Source organism: Panthera tigris, chromosome D2 (genome assembly GCF_018350195.1).
Source record: "Panthera tigris isolate Pti1 chromosome D2, P.tigris_Pti1_mat1.1, whole genome shotgun sequence".
NCBI lineage: Eukaryota > Metazoa > Chordata > Mammalia > Carnivora > Felidae > Panthera > Panthera tigris.
In genome coordinates, this window is record NC_056670.1 from 11091714 (window position 1) to 11111599 (window position 19886).

Here is a 19886-nt window from a genome sequence, read left to right on the forward strand (position 1 = left end):
ATGTTTATAGTACACAATAGATGTGACTGTATCAATGTAACTATGACTCCATTACAGTTATATTTAAATAATCTTGAGAAACAACTACAAACAAGCATCACACACACACAGGGGTGTGGATATTGCTTACCTTTTCCAAATCTGGCTCACGCAGAGCTAAGGCCAGTTCATTATTATCCATCACTGATGCGGCTGCCACATCCAATGGTGTTGAACCTCTCATTGCTGGTGAGGCTGTTAATTCAAACAACATTGAGACAAAACCCAGACTGTGCGGCAACCATGAAGGCTATATAAAAACATACTTTCCCTCAAAGTTTCATTTCTAAATACAAGACATACTGCACTAATCTAAAATTAATTTCCATTAAAGTTTAATTTTTAACTGTAATATATTCTTTTTATCTTAAAGGTGAAATTAAAGCCACGAATTTACTTACCAAGACCAACACTGCTGTTCTCCAATAAATAGCTGAGATGGTCAAACATAGCTTTTTGATTCTGCCGACTTATACGACAGAAGTAACAAAGAAAACGGCAACAGTTGGCCACCATCTTGGGAAAAGTGATTTCCTGCATAAAGAGCATTTAGTTAGCGGTGAGAGCCGATGGTCTTCAGAAAACTGAGTTCAGAAACTGAGATCCAATCACACTGTCATTCCATGGGTGCCCATGGGTGCCAAGCCTTTGAGACTGAAGACCATCATTTGTCTCGACTTTAACTCACCTAGTCTTTGAGCCATTGAAGAACAAAACCAGCACTAATTTATAAACCTCATTATCAGAGGTTTGTATGAATTGATCTGGAACTAATCTACAGCCCTAAATCTACAGGCAGCACAAACCTAGTCAGCATTCAGGCAGACTCAGTTGTGAATCCTGACTACCCGTTAGCTGTGCTTCCTTGGGATGATAGTCCGTCTCAATGATTCAGTTCTGTAAAACTGGATTAAAATGAATGATAATACTTACTTGGGGTAAGATAGGGAAAGTTCAATGAGACCACTTGTGAAAAGTTCCACTACCTGGAACCACAGAAGGGCGTTCTTACCATAGGTGTTATTGTTGTTGTTTTTAAGTTTCCAGGATTCACACCTTCCCTGATTTGCCCGACTTGTCACTGTGATGAGCCCCTTGACCAGAAGGTCTGCATGCTAGATCCCATCAAATACATCTCCCCTGAGGGCCAAATCTTGTTCTAATATACCCCAGATGAATCTCTTGAGTCCCTCCCTAACAGAATACTTTATAAATATCTTTGTAAGTCTGTCTAACTGAACATGAGAAATATGGACTCCTTTCCATATTTTGAAGAATATATCTTAACATTTCCAAAAATACTGAAATATATTTTGCAAATCATAGGTCATGAAATTACACTGATTCACATGAAGTTGCCTGTTTTATTACTCTTGTTCATTTAGTTTTAAAGAACTTTATTTTAATTTTGAATCACTTAAAAAATTAACTTTATAGTCTTAAAACAAATACTCCAGAGCACCATCTTCAAAACTTGGCCTGGATCAGGAATTTAGTGGAACTGTTGTCTAAATCAAGGGGAATGTCTGGGTCTGAAGAACATGTTTTGTATTTTGGACTTTTTATGTAATGGACATTAATTTATAATTCAGAATTTCGAAAAGTTAGCATAGTATTAATGTTTAAAGTTTCTAAATAACCACTAAATGGGAACAGTTTAGGAGACAGAAAATTACACGGTATAAGATAGAAACTGTTGCCAGTATCAAAGGAAAAAAATAACTAACATATTCAATTCTCAATCTATAAGGTTTTATTATGTTTTTTTTTTGAAAGCTATTCTTTAAAAAACAGTCCTCCTAAGAAGATTTAAGAAATCCTCATTAAGAATATGTAATGGATGCCCTCGGGAGTCATATTTCTTCGCATCTTAAGAATCAAAGGTTTTCCTTTACCTTGGACTCTCCACCTCCAAGGACATTCACCATGACCTCCATCACCGTCTCGTGCATCCCAAGTGCCCTCATGAGATTAGGGTGCTGGTAAAATACTTTATTATTCATGATATCCCTAGAAAGGACAATATAGGTGGCGGGGGGGAGGGGAGCACAAAGGTCAGAGAAAAATTTAAATGACAATTTATCTGAGGTCCTGATAAATCTTTTGGAAATAATTCCTGGCATGAACAAAAAAGTAAGCACAATCATGATTAAAGTTAATAGAAGCAAAAGCTAATAAGCATAATTAATTGAGTTTTCCTCAAAAAATAACGATAGCCTCTCAAAAATAGTATACAAGTTATCTATTTTTTTTTTCCATTACAAGAAAGGTACTAAATATGTAAACATTCATCTATATGAAATATACTTTTGGACACTTATTCCTAATTTTATATATATCCAAACATCTGTTCAACCTTCTTTAGTATAGAAATATGAGTCACTGTTATACCATGTTTCTATGAAAATTCCCATATAAATTATTGATATAAAAACATCTATGCTTTTCATGTAGGTTATTTTTCACACTACATTCAATATTTGTATGTTTAATAACATTTTGTGTTATCATTCCAGAGAAATGCTTTTTTAAAGGAAACATATTCTCAAAGAGAAACTGAATACACATCAAGGCCAGGTACAACTAATCTAAGTCCAGCAAATTAAAATGGACATTCAATTTGAAAAAAAAAAAAAAAAAAAAAAAAAAAAAAAAAAAAAAAGCAGATGATACCCAAAATGTTTCCCATTATTACTATTCCATTACATATTTTTATAATATGTATGTAAAGGCATTCCTAAGGATATTAATGTTTAGTAGACATTAAAAATAAATAACTCTTGATTTTTATTTGAACGTAAATTAAATCAATATGATTTTTCCTACAAAACACTCCTGTCATGGATGTAATGTAACAAGAAAATTATATTGCACAGCCTACAGGGAAACAAACTTTCCCTTCATATCTGATCTCCTTTGACTCACTCACCTCTTGATTTAGTCATATGCTAACTTATAGGTACTCCAGGCATATCAAGACAATGAAATAGTATGAATCTTGCATAATGATTTTCTTTTGCCTTTTTTTTTTTTTTTTAGTTTTAGTTTTTCACTTTTGTTTTTTAATGTTTATTTTGACAGAGATAGAGAGCAAGCGAGACAGGGGCAGAGAGAGAGGGAGAGAATCCCAAGCAGGCTCTGTGCTGTCAGCGCAGAGCCCAATGTGGGGCTTGAACCCACGAACCGTGAGATTGCAACCTGAGCCGAAATCAAGAGTTCGATACTCAACCAACTGAACCACTCAAGTGCTCCTAGTTTTTCACTTTTAGTTGGGTTTAGTTTATCTTCAATAACAAGAGTCTTTAGATAGCACAACTCACAAAAATGATGTCAGGGCCAAAGACTAAAATAGGTCAGATCTATTCCGTGCAAGAACAAATGGGGTAAAGAAAGGACTCCTTTTCCTTCACGGAAGACAGCAACACATGTAACAGGAGAACCTTCCATTTTCAAACCACACTTGTAATCACAGGATGTGTTCTTTCATTAATTGAAATCGTTTTGCATGACCGAACTTTGGAAAATATTTAATTGAAAACTCTTGTTTGCCTTTAGTTCCAAGTAAGTTGAGTGGATTTATAATTCTACCACTCAGTAGGCAGGTTGTCACTCATTAAACGTGTCCCTTGAGAAGTATGTCTCATACCACAAAGACGTAACTTTTTGTTTCAGAAATATTTTGTTTTAGCACTACTGATTTATGTGTTAACAGCATATATTATCACTATATGTTCATTTGACAAGAAAGAGTTCATTTCCTAGAAGGCTTCCTTTCTCATTTGGTGAATTAAGATCATTTATGTGCAAGGCCCTTTTGGGTTAGATATAAGTATTAGTATTCAAAACAAGATTCAGGGGCACCTGGGTGTCTCAGTCAGTTGAGCGTCCAACTCTTGATTTCAGCTCAGGTCGTGATCTCACGGTTGTGAGAGACTGAGCCTCATGTTGGGCTCTGTGCTGAGTTGGGAGCCTGCTTGGGATTCTGTCTCCCCCTCTCAGCCCCTCCTTTTCACACATTGTCTTTCTGTTTCGCTCTCAAAATAAATAAATAAATAAATAAACGTTTAAAAAATAAGATTCATGTTCATATGATTACAAAGACCATCGAATTTGCTTTTGTTGTTTCGGTTTTTCTGTTCTCCTTCTTTTGTCCTGTTAGTATACTTATTTTTAGTGTGCAGTGATAATGATTTTGGAATAGAACCTTCCAGCGTTATTTTAATGATCTCAAATACTTGATAGTTCCAAGACCAATATACAGTATTATGTTCTGAACTTAGAATGCACGTAAATAACACTACACAATCTGAGTCTTTCTATAATTTTTTTACCCACAATGTTATTTTTTAGGTCAAAGAAAACAGTATTCTATTCCGTTAATGTTTTGTTTTGTTTTGTTTTAAGAACTCTAGGTTCAACCCTTTTATTGTTTCTTTATACCCTATTTTATCCATGTCAGTAGTTATTTTCATTCTCCTTTTTAATATTTATATAACTAGGTTAACTGTTTTGGCAGAATGTTTGTATTCTCTATCATTTTTCAACATTTTACATTCAATTTCTACATCCAATGTTTAGGTATTATTCTTGCAGACATGATAAAGCTTAAACTTTTATTTTTGTATTTTCATATTCCTGAATTATGCAATCTTGTGAGTGATTCCTATATTTACGCATGTATGCATCAGTAACACACTCAATAAAACTTACTGCTTCTCATTCTTTCTCTCTGAATTCCATTTCCTTTTCTCTAATGCACAGCCTTTAGAAGGTTTTTTGATGAGGAACTGTAAGTAAATATTCTGAAATATCTTTGTATTGCCCTAATTCTTAAATATGGGCTATAAACTCCCATCTCCAAGTCTCCTTGAAGCACAAGTTCATTGTGAAGAATTCTCAACTGAGTACACATTGTAAATTGATGGTTATTTTCTGAATTTTGAATATGGTTTCTGAATTTTGAATATGGTTTCTCATTGAGTAATGATCTTTAGTTTTGCCATTAAGAATTCCAAATACTGTTTTTTTGTTGCTGTTGTTGTTGTCGTTGTTTGTTTTTGTTTTGTTCTGTTTTCGGTAAGTATTCTGGCTTTTCTTTCAACTTAGTTTTAAGATAGTCTATCACTGGTTTTATGCAGTTTCACTACATTCCATCCAGGTGGGGATATGGAACTACCTGTACTTGAGGATAATCTGTGAACTTGTGTTCTTCATTGATTCTGAAAAACTCAAGCCAACAGCTAGCTCTTCAAATGTCCCCATTTTCTAGATCATCTATTCTGTCTTTTCCAGAAATCCCGTTTACCATATTGTAGACCTTCTTATACTATCCCCTAGGTCTCAAAACTGCTCTTCTGCATTTTCTTATCTTTACCTCTCAGTGCTACAGTACTAAATAATTTCCTCAGATCTATGATCCCACTTACCAATTTTCTCTTCAGCTATATCTTTCCTAATTTAACTAATTCACTGTTTTTAATGCATTTTTCATTTCTAGAAGTTCTCTTTGGATCTTTTCCTTTTTATATTTTCTTTTATTTATGTTTATTTTTGATAGAGAGAGAGAGAGAGAGAGAGTGCGAGCGGGGGGGGGGGGGGGGGGCAGAGAGAGAGGGAGAGAGAATCTGAAGCAGGCTCCAGGTTCTTAGGTGTCAGCACAGAGACTGATACGAGGCTTGAACTCATAAGCTGTGAGATCAGATCTGAGCCGAAGTTGGAAGCTTAACTGACTGAGCCATCCAGGCACACACACCCCCCCTTTTTTTAAATAATTTTTCTTTATTTTTTTAATGTTTGTTTATTTCTGAGAGAGAGAGAGAGAGGGAGAAAGACAAGAGTGCAAGCAGGGGAGGGCAGAGAGAGATCTTTGGATCCTTTTCAAATTTTCATGGACATTTTTCCATGATTTATTTTTGGAGAATTGAGAATTGATTTATCCTTTGTATTTTTACCATTTTAAATACAGTAACTTTATGTTCTCTTTCTGGCACTGTATTATCTGAAGTTTTGAAATAGGGTTCTGACTCCACCAGTATTGTATCTGCAGACCCTTGCTTAAGGCAGACTGTTTCCTTATGTACTTTGCAATTTTCGATTGTAAGTTAACCACTGGTAGTATTTAGGTTTTTCCTTGAAAATTGCACAGTGATTTGAGGCCAGTTTTTACGTTCTCAGTTTTGGGATCCTTAGGCTACACATGAGGTATAAATGTTAATCCCCAAATTCACACGAAGCACACCTATAATGTTGAATTCTCTCCCCATTCTTTTTTCAAGGCCCAGTAAATACAGACAAAATTCCTTATTCCTGTGGTGAGTGTTTGTCTCCCCACAGAGTTTAATGTGTTTTTATTAACCTGTATTTTTATATATGATTGTACATTACTGAAAAATTAATTTAAAAAACCCTCTAAGATAGGTGCTGTATCATTGCCACCTTAGCATCTAGTTGTAAAATTAGCCGTTTTTCTAGTGAGCTGTAAAATACAATGTCTAGAAAAGCAACAATCTCATTTAATAATCATATTACAGGTGTATCTCACAAATATTGCAGATTTGGTTCCAGATCACTGCAATAAAGCAAAATATTGCAATAAAGCAAATCGAATAAATTTTTTGGTTTTCCAGTGCATACAACAGTTATGTTTATAATATGCTAGAGTCTATTAAAAGCATAGGGAAATTATGTTTTACAAAACAGCATATGTACCTCAATTAAAAATACTTTATTGCTGAAAATACTAACATCTCCTGAGCTTTCGGTGAGTCGTAACCACTGATCACAGGCCATCATAACAAATATAATAACAAAGCCTGAAATATTGTGAGAATTGCCAAAATGTGACACATAGAGACACAAAGTGAGCAAATGATGTTAAAAAAAAAAAAAGTTGCCCACAGACTTGCTCGATGCAAGGTGGTCATAAACTTTCCATTTGTGAAAAACACACTACCTGCGAAGTGCAATAAAGCAAGGCACAATACGATGCGGTGTCCCTGTAATCTAAGCAGTGTATCTATATTAATAAACGCACAGTGCACCTACTGGAATAAACGATTAGAAGGAAGACATTTATAAGACAGAGGTTGTAGTAGTTAAATAAATTACCCTAATCCACGAATCATAAGCTTCTCTTCTTCTTTGCCCATTCTTACACTCAGCAGAGAACGAATCTGACCGAGAGATGCCAGCAGGTTGATGGTATCCTCCACGGAGACACCATTTATAGTGTAGGTCTTTGGCAGAGCCCGGACCAGACCCCCAATGCCATCGTACTGTCGATGGAGCAACACAAACATGGCCCTCACCAGTTCAGGGTCTTCAATGACAGACTCTTGCGCCCATCGGACCATGGTCTCAGAAATCAACTGCTGAAGAGTAGCTGCACAGTCATTACGGATATTTTTTAAAAGGAAAAAAAAAAACAAAACGAGAGAAGACAAATAAGTTGGGCATTTCAGCTGTACCTCTCATAGCCCCAGCCTAATACCAGAAATGAAAAGGCTAGGAACATTCTTTGAAGAAAAACTTCATTTAAACGCTATATATGTGTGTGTGTGTGTGTGTGTGTGTGTGTGTGTGTGTGTGTGTGATATATATATGTCAATAAAAATGAGTTATGAACATGAAAAGGCAAAAACACACAAGCTTTTCCTTAACACTCATTCTTATAATTAAAGAATTTAAGCTGTTTCAGGACTATGGCCACTTTTTCAAAACTATTGTTGGCAATCCATAGGGTAATCAATATGAACTGTCTATTACTTCCACTTTTATTTTCTCTGTTCCATTATTTTCCTCCCAGATGTGACATCACCATACATCCTTATAAAGTCAGTCATGTGCACTCAAGGAACTATCTAATTTTCTATCTCATTTGAGCCATTTGTAATAGTGACCTCATATAATTATATTTTTACTATAATTTGGATCCCTAATTGTCAGTTAAAATGTCTTCAAAGGATTTGATTGTAAAGCTGTATTCAAGTGAAAAGTTATTCTAATGTAAATTTGCAATGTAACATACAGTGTAATACAGACAAAAGCAACAGAACTTCCAAACCTCCGAAAAATAAATAATAAAAATATCAAAGCTAAGTAGAAAGATGCGACCAACTTATACACAAAGAGGTACTCGATTCCTGGCATTAACACACTGGCAGATTTTCAAAAGAAGCTGTTTTACCTGCTTTAATCTACACAGGAAGTAAAGGAAAAACAAAACCTACCAATTTTAACCAAACAGGAAATGTAGATAAATAGCCAGTATACTTCCACATGTCTCAAAACCAGGCTGATAATTTTAGTACGTCAGAACCATAAACCAGATAATAACAAAAAGTGTTTCATAGGAAATCCTGAACTCTTATTTGGAAGAAGGCATGATTCAGATCTGCGTGTGACACTGAACATTGAGAAGTAGCTGTATGGATGAAGGATTTTCACTGTAAGTTAAGGGAAACGAAAAACAACTAAAATCTTCATGAGTTTATTTCTCTTCTTTTAGTAAAAACTGTTCATAAACCAGTGCTGCCTCACAGAATGAACAGAGACTTCGATGTGAGGTAGCGAGTAAGAAGGATCTCATCAACCCACTACTTGAACCCCTCCTGGGCGAGTGCCATGCCTGAGACTCACAGCCCCAGTGTGCTTATTCATTTTCTGAGTATCGGCTGTTACTCTTCAGTTAAATAGGATAAAAATACATCAGAAATGCGTAACAGTTCAGGAAATATCACAGAACCAAAATATAGTTACAGATACTATCTAAACTTTAACAAAAAAGTTTAATTTGGTGCAAGAACATTTGAAAGTCAATAGCATAATATTTAGACATGAAAGCTAAATTACCCACTTTGTACCTTCTCTTGATAGTCCCTGATCAAATACCTAAATTTTTGGTCCTCTAGGGAGCCCATCCATCCTTATAATACTGCTACCTCTCCATCTGTTCCTACAAATACAGTTGGATGCTCCTATCTACTTCTGGCGGCCATAGACATCTACTTAAGAATGTGATTCTTAGCAGTGCCCGGGGGGCTCAGTCGGTTAAGCACCCGACTTCAGCTCAGGTCAGCTCAGGTCATGATCTCACGGTTCGTGAGTTCGAGCCCCGCATTGGGTTCTCTGCCGTCATCCTGGAGCCTGCTTCGGATCCTCTGTCCTTCTCTCTGCCCCTCCCCTGCTCTCTGTCTCTCTCTTCCTCTCAAAATTAGTAAATAAACTTTAAGAAAAAGAATCTGATTCTGAGAAGCTGCAAACTCAATTTTCTCACTGGCTCATCTAGTATGATGTTAGCTCAAAGGAGAAATAAATGTCAGCAGTTGGGTTGTTTTGCCAGTTTCCTTCCATACTGCTTACAGGACTTCTTGGAGCCACTCTCAACTGGTTTTTCGGCTTGTTTCTTCTTCAGGTATGTCACCTTTTCTACCAAGGACAGCAGGCGTCCTCTAATTGTTAAGTCACTGTTTCCATCAAGAGACCCATCTTCATCCAGCTCAATTCCTGGTGTGAGAAAAGCAAAGAGAACGAAGAAAAGAAAAATGTGTTTGAAAGAAATACATTTAGGAGAAAAATGCTCTGGTTTTGCAACTTATCCACGCATAGCTTAAAGCAATGCTGTCATGTCAAGAACATTTGACAAGACAGAGTTAAGCACTCTTTCACTAGCTCTCAGGTAAAATCCACACACCGGCCTCTACGTCCTCCTTTCTCTTTTTCTCCTGTTCCAATGGGCCCAGGGCTATTAGCAGCTGAGACAAATTATAAAATGAGACAGAGAACAAAAAAAACACTCTTAAGAGTCCAGATCAATTCTGCTATTTAGTCTGACCCTTAGCTGACCCTCAGGCATGTCTGACTTCAGGTGCTATCTGCACAAACTTACAGCTTTGCCCTCCCAAAAATATCTCCTGAACTGTCAGCCACCTCAATTGCCTCTAAAAATCACAGTGGTATTTTAACAAATTGAGAGAAACGATGGTAGGCATAATTAGCTATCCTAACCCAGCGAAATGCTCTACGTCTTAAGCAATAATCCTATCATTTTAGAGCATCCCTTTATTTATAACAGATATATAGTATAACTTTTCTGGCACTCATTTAGTCTTCTTCATTCATAAGTTAAATCAATATGCAAGGTGATGCTTGTATTCTCTTCACTAAACTAAAATAAAAATAATGCCACTGGTGCTATATATCACTTAACAAATGACTAATAAATGACTAATTAATTCTCTTTCACTGGGACACTTTGTTCGTATCACTGCTTAAAGGGTAAAAGCACCACGTGTTGAGAACAAGTCAATTCTATTTCAAAAGTTCTTAGAATGAAAGGTGGGGAAAGCTCCCCTAATAGATTTGGGCTACTGACATATAACTTAACAAAGGATTTCCTTAAGCATTAATTAATTTCAAAAGATATGTGCCACATTTCTTAGGCCAGTCCTAAAAAGTGCCCCACAACTGGTTTAAATACAACTATTTGTGATCAAATATCTTTAGACTAAATCAACCTAACTCTCATCTCTTTGCCAGAAGCATCTGGTTACATGTCCCAATCCCCCCTTCCCATTCCCTGCCACTGAAGAAAAGAGAAAAAATAAAAATAAGATGTTGGTTATCTCCTGCTTAGTACTAAAGCCTTTGTGATCTCTCTACTTTTTATGACTTCCCACACAGGGTCAGTTAACCATTTTGGCATAGTAAATATTCTTATATGGACCCCTAACAGGCATCATGTATATTTCTGAGCCTATTTACATTTATATTAACTTTGGTATCAGTACATGTGTATGAAAAATACACACTGACGGCTCAACAAAATTACGAAAACAGTTCAAAACAAGATGTTTGACAAGGAAACAGTAATCATTAAAATGAATAAACAGAAATCCTAGAGTTGAAAAATACAGTAACTGAAGAATTTGACTGAGAGTTTCAAAAGTAGACTCAATATGCAGAAGAAGAATCAAAAACCTGAAGAATAGGTCGATTGAAATCATGCAGTCTGAAGAAAACCTATGAGATTTATGGGACAAAATGGAAAGAAACAATATTCACATTGTGGGAATTCCAAAAGGAGAAAGCACAAGGGCCAGAAAGTATATTTAAATAATGGCTGAAAACTTCCCAAATCTGGGGAGAGAAATGGACATGCAGATCCATGTGGCCCAAAAGACCCCAAAGGTGTTGAACCTGTAGAAGGCTACACGGAGACACATTATGATTAAAATGTCAAAAAGCAAAGGCAAGAAAAGAATTTTAAAAGCAGCAAAAGATAGAAGTTATGTAAAAGGGATCTCCCATAAGAACACTGGCAAATTTCTCATCAGAAACTTGTCAGGACAGGAGAGAATGGGACCACTTATTCAAAACACTGAAAGAAAATAACTATAAGCCAAGAATTCCATACCCAGCAACACTGTCCTTCAGAAAAAGAGGAGGGATAGACACTTTCCCCAATAAACAAAAGCTAAGGAAGTTAATTACCACCAAATCTGCCTTATAGGGAATGTCAGAGGGAGTTCTTTGAATGGAAGTCAAAAAACTCTAATTAAGATCATAAAAACACAAAAAGGTAGCATAAATATTACCAGTAATGGTAAGCATATAATCAAAATTAGATTTTACAGTAAAGTAATAGTGGTGCATAACTCACGATTCTTCTTTAAAATTAGCTTTTTAAAATGAATTAAAATATGTTGTTATAACTTTACGGTATTTTACATAAACCTTATGGTAACCACAAGGGAAAATTTTATAATAATTATACAAAAGAACACAAGAAAAAAGGCAAGCATACTCATAACAAAAGATATCAACACAAAAACACAAAATACAGCAGGATAAATAAAAAGGAAAAGTTGATTTACAAAACAACCCAAAAAATAATGAAATAGTAATAGTAAGTCCTTGTTTGCAATATAATTACTTTAAGTGTAAATGTATAAAATTCTCCAACCAAAAGACCCAGAATAGCTGAATAAAAATAAGATCCAACCATATGCTGCCCATAAGAGATTCACTTTAGCCTTAAAGACAAAGACCAAGAGTGAAGGGATGATAAATGGCATTTCAAGCAAATAACTAAAAATAATGATAATAATAATAATAATAATAATAATAAAAACCAACAACTCCCACCAAAACATAATCAAACCAAAATAAAATACCACAGGAAGCTATACATTCATCAGATAAAAGAGACTTTAAACTAAAAATGGTAAAATGAGGCAAAGAGGGTCATTATCTAATGATAAAGAGGTCAATACATCAATAAGATATAACAACTATAAATATTTATGCACCCAACACTGGAGTACTTAAATGTATAAAGCAAAAGGTAAAACACAAAAACAAAAACAAAAACAAAACTAAATGGGGAAATAAGGAGTAATACAATAATAGGTGGGGACTTTAATACCCCACTCTCTACAATGAATAGATCATCCAGGACAGAATCAATAAGGAAAGCGTGGATTTTAACAACAGTACGGATCAAATGACCTAGAGGACATATAGAAAACATCCTATTAAACAACAGCAGAATACACATTCTTCTCAAGTGCACATGGAACATTTTCTAGGATAGAATACGTGCTAGGCCATAAAACAAGTCTTAGTAAATTCAAGAGGGCTGATTATACTGGTTATCTTCTCTGACCACAAGGCATGAAATCAGAAATCAATGACAGGGGGAAACCTGGAAAATTCATGAACACAGGGAAATTAAACAGCATTCTCTTGAATAACCAATGAATCCAAGAATAAGTTAAAGGGGAAATAAATTTAATGAGACAAATAAAACTGGAAACACAACATGCCAGAATTTATGGGGGCAACTAAAGCAGTTCTATGAGGGAAGTTCATAGCAATACATAAGTGCTTACATTAAGAAGCAAGAAAGATCCCAAATAAACTGAAGTGTAAGCTTAAGGAACGAGAAAAAGAGGAATGAACAGAGCCTAAAGTTAGCAGAAGAAAGGAAATATTAAAGATTAGAGCAGAAATAAATGACATATAGATCAAAAAACAATAGAAAAGATTAACCAAAATAAGAGTTATTTCTTTAAAAAAAAAAACAACAAAATTGACAAACGTTTAGGTAGACTAACCAAGGCCGGGGGGAGGAAACAGGACTAAAGTTAACAACAATATAAATGATAAAGGAGACATTGTAAATGAAAAAATGAAAAAGATACCACAGAAATTCTAAAGATTATAAAAGGTTACGATGAAGATTATAAGCAAACAAAGTGGACAACCTAGAAGAAATGGAAAAGTTCTTAGAAACATCCACCTTACCAAGACAGGAATGGAAACTCTGAATAGAGAAATTTAAGGAAAATGAATCCGTACTCAAATATCTCACAATGAAGAAAGGCTTTACTGGTGAATTTTACCAAACATTTAAAGAAGAATTAACAGCAATTCTTAAACTCTTCCAAAGAAATCAAAAAGGAGGAAACACTCCGAAACTCATTTTACTAGGCCAGCATTATCCTGACACCAAAACTGCAAAGAACACTACCGGAAAAGAAAGCCACAGGACATTATCCCTGACAAATAGAGATGCAAAATTTCTCAATACCAGGAAATTGAATTCAACAGCATATTTAAAGGATCATTCTCCATGATCAAGCATGATTTATCCCTGGGATTCAAGGATAGTTCAACATATGCAAAACAATCAACGTGATACACCACAATAACAGAATGAAAGAAAAGAACCATATGATCATTTCTGTAGGCACGTTGGAAAGAACACTCAACCAAATTTAACATGCATTCATGATAAAAACTCTTAACAAATTAGGCACAGAAGAAATATATCTCAACATAACAAAGGCCAATATGACAAACCCATAGCTTTTATTTCTCAATGGTGAAATATTAAAAATGTTCCCTCTAAGATTAGGAACAGAACAAAGTTACGCACTCTCACCATTCCTATTCAACACAGTACTGAAAGTCTTAGCTAGAACAATTAGGGAATAAAAAGAAATAAAAGGTACATGAATTGGAAAGGAATAAATGAAATGGTTTCTATTTGCAGACAACATGATTTTTATATAGAAAATACTAAAGATTCAACCTAAAAACCTGTTTGATCTAATCAATGAATTCACTAAAGTTGCAGGGCAACAATATGTAGTGTTTCTATAAACCGAAAACGAAATTTTTGAAAGAGAAATTTAAAAAAATCATTCCCATTTACAATAGCATCAAGAACAATAAAATACTTAGGAAGAGGTTTAACTAAGGAGGCAAAAGATTTCTATGCTGAAAATTATAATACATTGGTGAAAAGAAGAAGGCACAAATACTGGCAAGGTATCTTCTGTTAATGGATTTGGAAGAATATTGTTGAAATGGTAATATTATCAGAAGCTATCTTAGATTCAATGCAATCCCTCTCAAGATTTCAAAGGCATTTTTTACAGAAGTAGAAAAAACCTTTCTAAAACTTATATGAAATCACAAAATCCTCCAATAGCCAAAGAAATTCTGAGAAAGAAGGGCAAATCAAGAAGTATCACACTTCCTGATTTCACTAGAGTCATCAAAACAGCATGGAACTGGCATAAAAATGAACAAATAGGTAAATGGAAAAGAATCGAGAGCCTGGAAATAAACCCAAGCATACATGGTTTACTGTTAGTTGACAGGGTTGCCAAGAATACCCAATGGAGAAAAAGACAGTCTTCAATAAATGGTGCTGGGAAAATCAGATATTCACATTTAAAAGAATGAAACTGGACCCATATCTTAACCACTCATGAAAATTAACTACAAATGGATTAAAGACTTAAATGTTTGACCCCAAATCATGAAACTTCTAGAAAAAAAAACACAGCAACAAAGCTCCTTGATATGGGTCTTGGTAATAATTTTTTGGATATAACACCTAAACCACAAGCAACAATATCAAAAATAAACACATGGGACTACATCAAATTAACTACTAACCAAGTGAAAAGACAACCTACAGAATGGGGAAAAACGTTTTCAAACTATATATCTGATGAGGAGTTGATACCCAAAACATATAAAGAACTTCTATAACTCAATAGCAAACAAAACAAAACAAAAAAACCCAACTCAATTAAAAAATGGGCAAAGGACTTGAATAGATGTTTCTTCAGCTCCAAAAAAGACATATGAAAGGCCAAATGGTACATGAAAAGATGCTCAACATCATCACTGGTCATTAGAGAGAAGCAAATCAAAACCATAATCAGGTAGCAAAGCACCTCACACCTATTAGAATGGCCACCACTGAAAAGGCAAAAGATTAACAAAATGCTGGTGAGCATGTGGAGAACAGAACACCTTGCACACTGCTGATGAATTGTAAACTGGTACAGCTATTGTGGAAAACAGTATAGAGGATCCTTACAAAATTTTAAAAATAGAACTACCATATGATCCAGTAACCCACTTCTTAAAACATATCCAAATGAAACAAAAACACTAATTTGGAAAAGGAATCTGCACCTCCATGCTCATAGGAGCATTGTTTACGATAGCCAAGACATGGAAACAATGTAAGTGTCCATCTGGAAATGAACGGATAAAGAAGTTGTGGTATATACATACTACGGAATATTATTTAGCCAGAAAACCGGGAAATACTGCCATCTGTGATAACAAAGACAGAACATGAAGGCATTATGCTAAGAGAAATAAGCCAGACAGAAAAAGAGAAATATTGTATGATCTCACTTATGTATAAAACCTAAAAACCAAAACAAACACATAAGCAAACAACAAACTCAGAGAAAAAGAAAGCAGACTTGTTATCAGAAGTGGGGAGTGGGGAGAGAGGAATTGAAGGAAACTGGTCAAAAGGTACAAACTCCCAGGTATAGGTTAAATAAGTACCAGGTATGCAATGTACAGCATGATGACTACAGCTAAACCTGTTGTATGAAATACAGGAAAATTGTTAAGAAGGTAAATCCTAAGAGTTTTCATCACAAGGAAAAAAAAATTTTCCCATTATTCTTCCTTCTAAAGTTTTAATGCATCCATATGAGAAGATGGAAGCTTAGCAGAACCTATTATGGCAATCATTTCATAAGATATGCAAATCAAACCATCACACCGTGTATTCTAAAATTATATAGTGGTGGTATGTCAATTATCAATTAATCAATCAATAACACATTTAAAAAGAGTTGTAAGTCAAGAAGACATTACCACAATGTGTCATCAAATCTTCGTGAAAATCTAAGAGCTGGTCTCGGATTTCTTCAGGACATGGACATTCACTTTTGTCATCCTTAAAATTGAGAAGCATATTGATCTGAAAGTTTGGACAAACAAGAGGAAGAACAAGAGTAAAAGAAAAGTGAAATCAGGAAAGACACAGCAAAGATCATAAACACCAAAGATGTTCAATCTTTGAATATTCATAAACTGCAGCCCAAAAGATGAAAAGTCATTATCACTCAGTATAACAAATACCACAAAATAAATAGAACTATTCAAAGCCTCGCTTGTTGCAACATAGTCATATAATTTGCTTCCTCTTTCTCAAATCCACAATATGTTAGACCCTTGTATACTTAGGGTTCTTAAATCAACTAAAATCTAAATGTTATTTTTAAAAATATTTTATTGTGCTTTTCCTAGATTTCCTTTTTTCTAGCTAATTTCTAAACTTTACTGAATATTTTAAAGAATTCTTTTTGAGAAGGATATAGTAGCAAAGGCAAAAAAATTCTAAATACGATAGAAAAGTAATATAATGGATAACTTGCTCTTTAATAACATTAATAGTTCAATTAACCAAATTCAAGAAACAATCCTCAATTGGTTTTAGCTTCAGACATAGAACTATTACACTTCTGAATGAAGAAAAGAAAGGAATGTTGCTGTTTCGCAAATTCCCCCGAAGAAACAACTGTTTTCTTTTTAGAATTTTTTACATGAATTTTTTGTTTAACTTTTATTTTGAGAGAACTGTAGATTCCTACGCTATTTTAAGAAATAACACAAAGAGATAACATACACCCTTTACTCAATCCCCCCAAAGGTAACATCTTACAAAACAGTAGTACAGAATCACAACCAGGAGACTGACATTGATAGTTAAGATAGAGAACAACTCTAGCACCTCAAGGATCCTTCCTGCTATACCATTATAACCACACCCACTTCCCTCCTATTTGCTCCTCATCCCTTATTCCTGTCAATCACTAATTGACTGTTATCCATTTCTGTATTATTGTCATTTCAAGAACGTTACATAAATGGAATCACACAGAATGCATGCATATATTGCTATATGATCCTTCTGATGTCCTCAGGGTCTGTAGTGATCCCTCATTTCATTTCTGATAATTTGTGTCTTTTACCTTTGTCAGTCTTTTCAGTGTTTTGTAGATTTTGTTGATATTTTTATTTTTTATTTATTTATTTTTTTCAATATATGAGATTTATTGTCAAATTGGTTTCCATACAACACCCAGTGCTCATCCCAAAAGGTGCCCTCCTCAATACCCATCACCCACCCTCCCCTCCCTCCCACCCCCCATCAACCCTCAGTTTGTTCTCAGTTTTTAACAGTCTCTTATGCTTTGGCTCTCTTTTGTTGGTATTTTTAAATAACCAGTTTTTGGATTCATTAATTTTTTTTCAGTTGTTGTCCTGTTTTCATTTTCATTGATTTCTGCCTTTATGTTATTGCCTTCCTTCTGCTTGCTTTGGGTTTATTTCACTCTTTTTTAAAAAAAATTTTTTAATGTTTATTTATTTTTGAGAGGGTGTTGGGGGAAGGGGAGAGAGAGAGGGAGACCCAGAATCTGAAGCAGGCTCCAGGCTCTGGAGTCAGCCCGACGTGGGGCTCAAACTCACGAACCACAAGATCATGACCTGAGCCAAAGTCGGACACTCAACCAACTGAACCACACAGGCACCCTTACCCTTTTTTTTTTTCCCAAATGCTTGTGATGTCAACTGAGATTACTGAGTGTTTTTCTCTTTTTAAATGTAAATATTTAATGTCATAAATTATCCTCTCAGCACTGTGTTAGCTGTTCCCACAAATTTTGATATGTGATTACTTTCATTTTTTTCAGTTCATTGATTTAAACATTTTTTTTAATGTTTTATTATTTATCTGAGAGAGAGAGAGAGAGAGAGAGAGAGAGAGAGAGAGAGAGTGTCAGAGAAAGAGGGGATACACAGAATCCCAAGCAGTCTCCAGACTCTGAGCTGTCAGCACAGAGCCCAACTCATGAACTGCGAGATTATGACCTGAGCCGAAGTCAGACACTTAACCAACGGAGCCACCCAGGCGCCCCTCAGTTGAATGATTTTTAAATTTTCCTTAAGACTTCCTCCTTACACTATGAGTTATTTACAATTGTGTTGTTTAGTTTCCAAGTATTTGGAGATTTTTCTGTTTTCTGTCTTTTATTGATTTCTAAGTTGACTCTACCGTGGTCAGGAAAAAGATTCTGTATGAAAAAATTTAAATGCTTTTAAATCCGTTTAGGCTGTTTAAGGCCCAGCATACAGTCCATCTTTGAGAATGTTTCATGGATGCTTGAAAAAAAACTATGTATGATGTTGTTGGATGGAGTGTTATACAAATACCCAAAGACCCTGTTGGGTGATGACAGAGTCGCATTTTCCTATGTTCTTGCTGACTTTTGCCTAGCTTTCTATCAATTACTGAAAGAGGAGTGCTGAGGTCTCCAACTATCATTGTGTATTTATCTACTTCTCCTTTCGGTTCTGTGTGGACTTCACATATTTTTCGGCTGTATGCAGTACCTGTGCATTTGCCTTCTTGGTAGGTTCTTACAGCATTGTGTAATGTTCCTGTCTGCCTCTGGTAATTTCTTTACTCTGATAGAGTCACTCTTACTTTCTTTCAGTGTTTCATAATATATCTTTTTTCAACCTTTCACTTTCAACCTATCTACATCATTCTATGTGATATAAAACTTCTCCTAGAAATACCTCATCAGAGAAACATCTCATAGATGTAACCCTAACAGCAGATGGTTAGGCCAAGTTTTATATAATCCACTCGGCCAATCTCTTTTAATTGGAGTAATGTTCAAGCCTTTATTGATATGACTTAAGTCTGTAATTTCATGTTTTTTGTTTGTTCTGCTTTATTTTTCCCAACTTGCTGTGGGTTCCTTGAACTATTTTTAGGATTTCGTTTTGAATTATCCCTGGCATTTTTTTTAGTATATCTCTATGCATAGTTTTTTTTAGTGGTTGCTCTGGATATAAAATATACGTACATAATTCATCACAGCCTACTGGCATCAACATTTTACCAGTTTGAAGCACAGAAAACTCATCTCTCTTTTATACCCCTTATCCTCCTTCATTTAAAATACAAATGTCTTAAATATTACCTATAAATACATCTAGAACACAGCAGAGAGCTTCATCATTTTTGCTTCATCCATCAAATATAATCTAGAAAACTCAAAAGGAGGGGCGCCTGGGTGGCTCAGTTGGTTAAGCGTCCAACTTTTGGTTTTGGCTCAGGTCATGATCTCATAGTTTGCAAGTTTGAGCCCCTCATCAGGCTCTCTACTGTCAGCGCAGGGCCTACTTCAGATCCTCTGTTTCCCTCTCTCTCTCTCTCTCTCTCAAAAATAAACATTTTTAAAAAAAGAGAGAGAAACTTGGGGGGCCTGGGTGGCTCAGTCGGTTAAGCGTCCAACTTCAGCTCATGTCATAATCTCACAGTTCTTGGATTCGGGCCCCACGTCGGGCTCTGGGCTGACAGCTTGGAGCCTGGAACCTGCTTCAGATTCTGTGTCTCCCTCTCTCTCTGCCCCTCCCCGGCTCATGTCTGTCTGTCTCTCAAA

The 19886-nt window shown here is 35.3% G+C and overlaps 1 protein-coding gene across 1 annotated transcript in view; it reads right to left on the reverse strand.

Moving 5' to 3' along the window:
- The window catches only part of RYR2 (ryanodine receptor 2), a 753483-nt gene that overhangs the window by 210840 nt on the left and 522757 nt on the right, over positions 1 to 19886 (reverse strand). The window contains exons 39-44 of the mRNA XM_042960054.1: positions 16243 to 16348; positions 9400 to 9543; positions 7147 to 7420; positions 1935 to 2049; positions 441 to 573; positions 131 to 234 (exon numbers count right to left, since the gene is read on the reverse strand). Coding sequence (XP_042815988.1) covers positions 131 to 234; positions 441 to 573; positions 1935 to 2049; positions 7147 to 7420; positions 9400 to 9543; positions 16243 to 16348 — 876 coding nt within the window. The remainder of the gene's footprint in view (positions 1 to 130; positions 235 to 440; positions 574 to 1934; positions 2050 to 7146; positions 7421 to 9399; positions 9544 to 16242; positions 16349 to 19886) is intronic.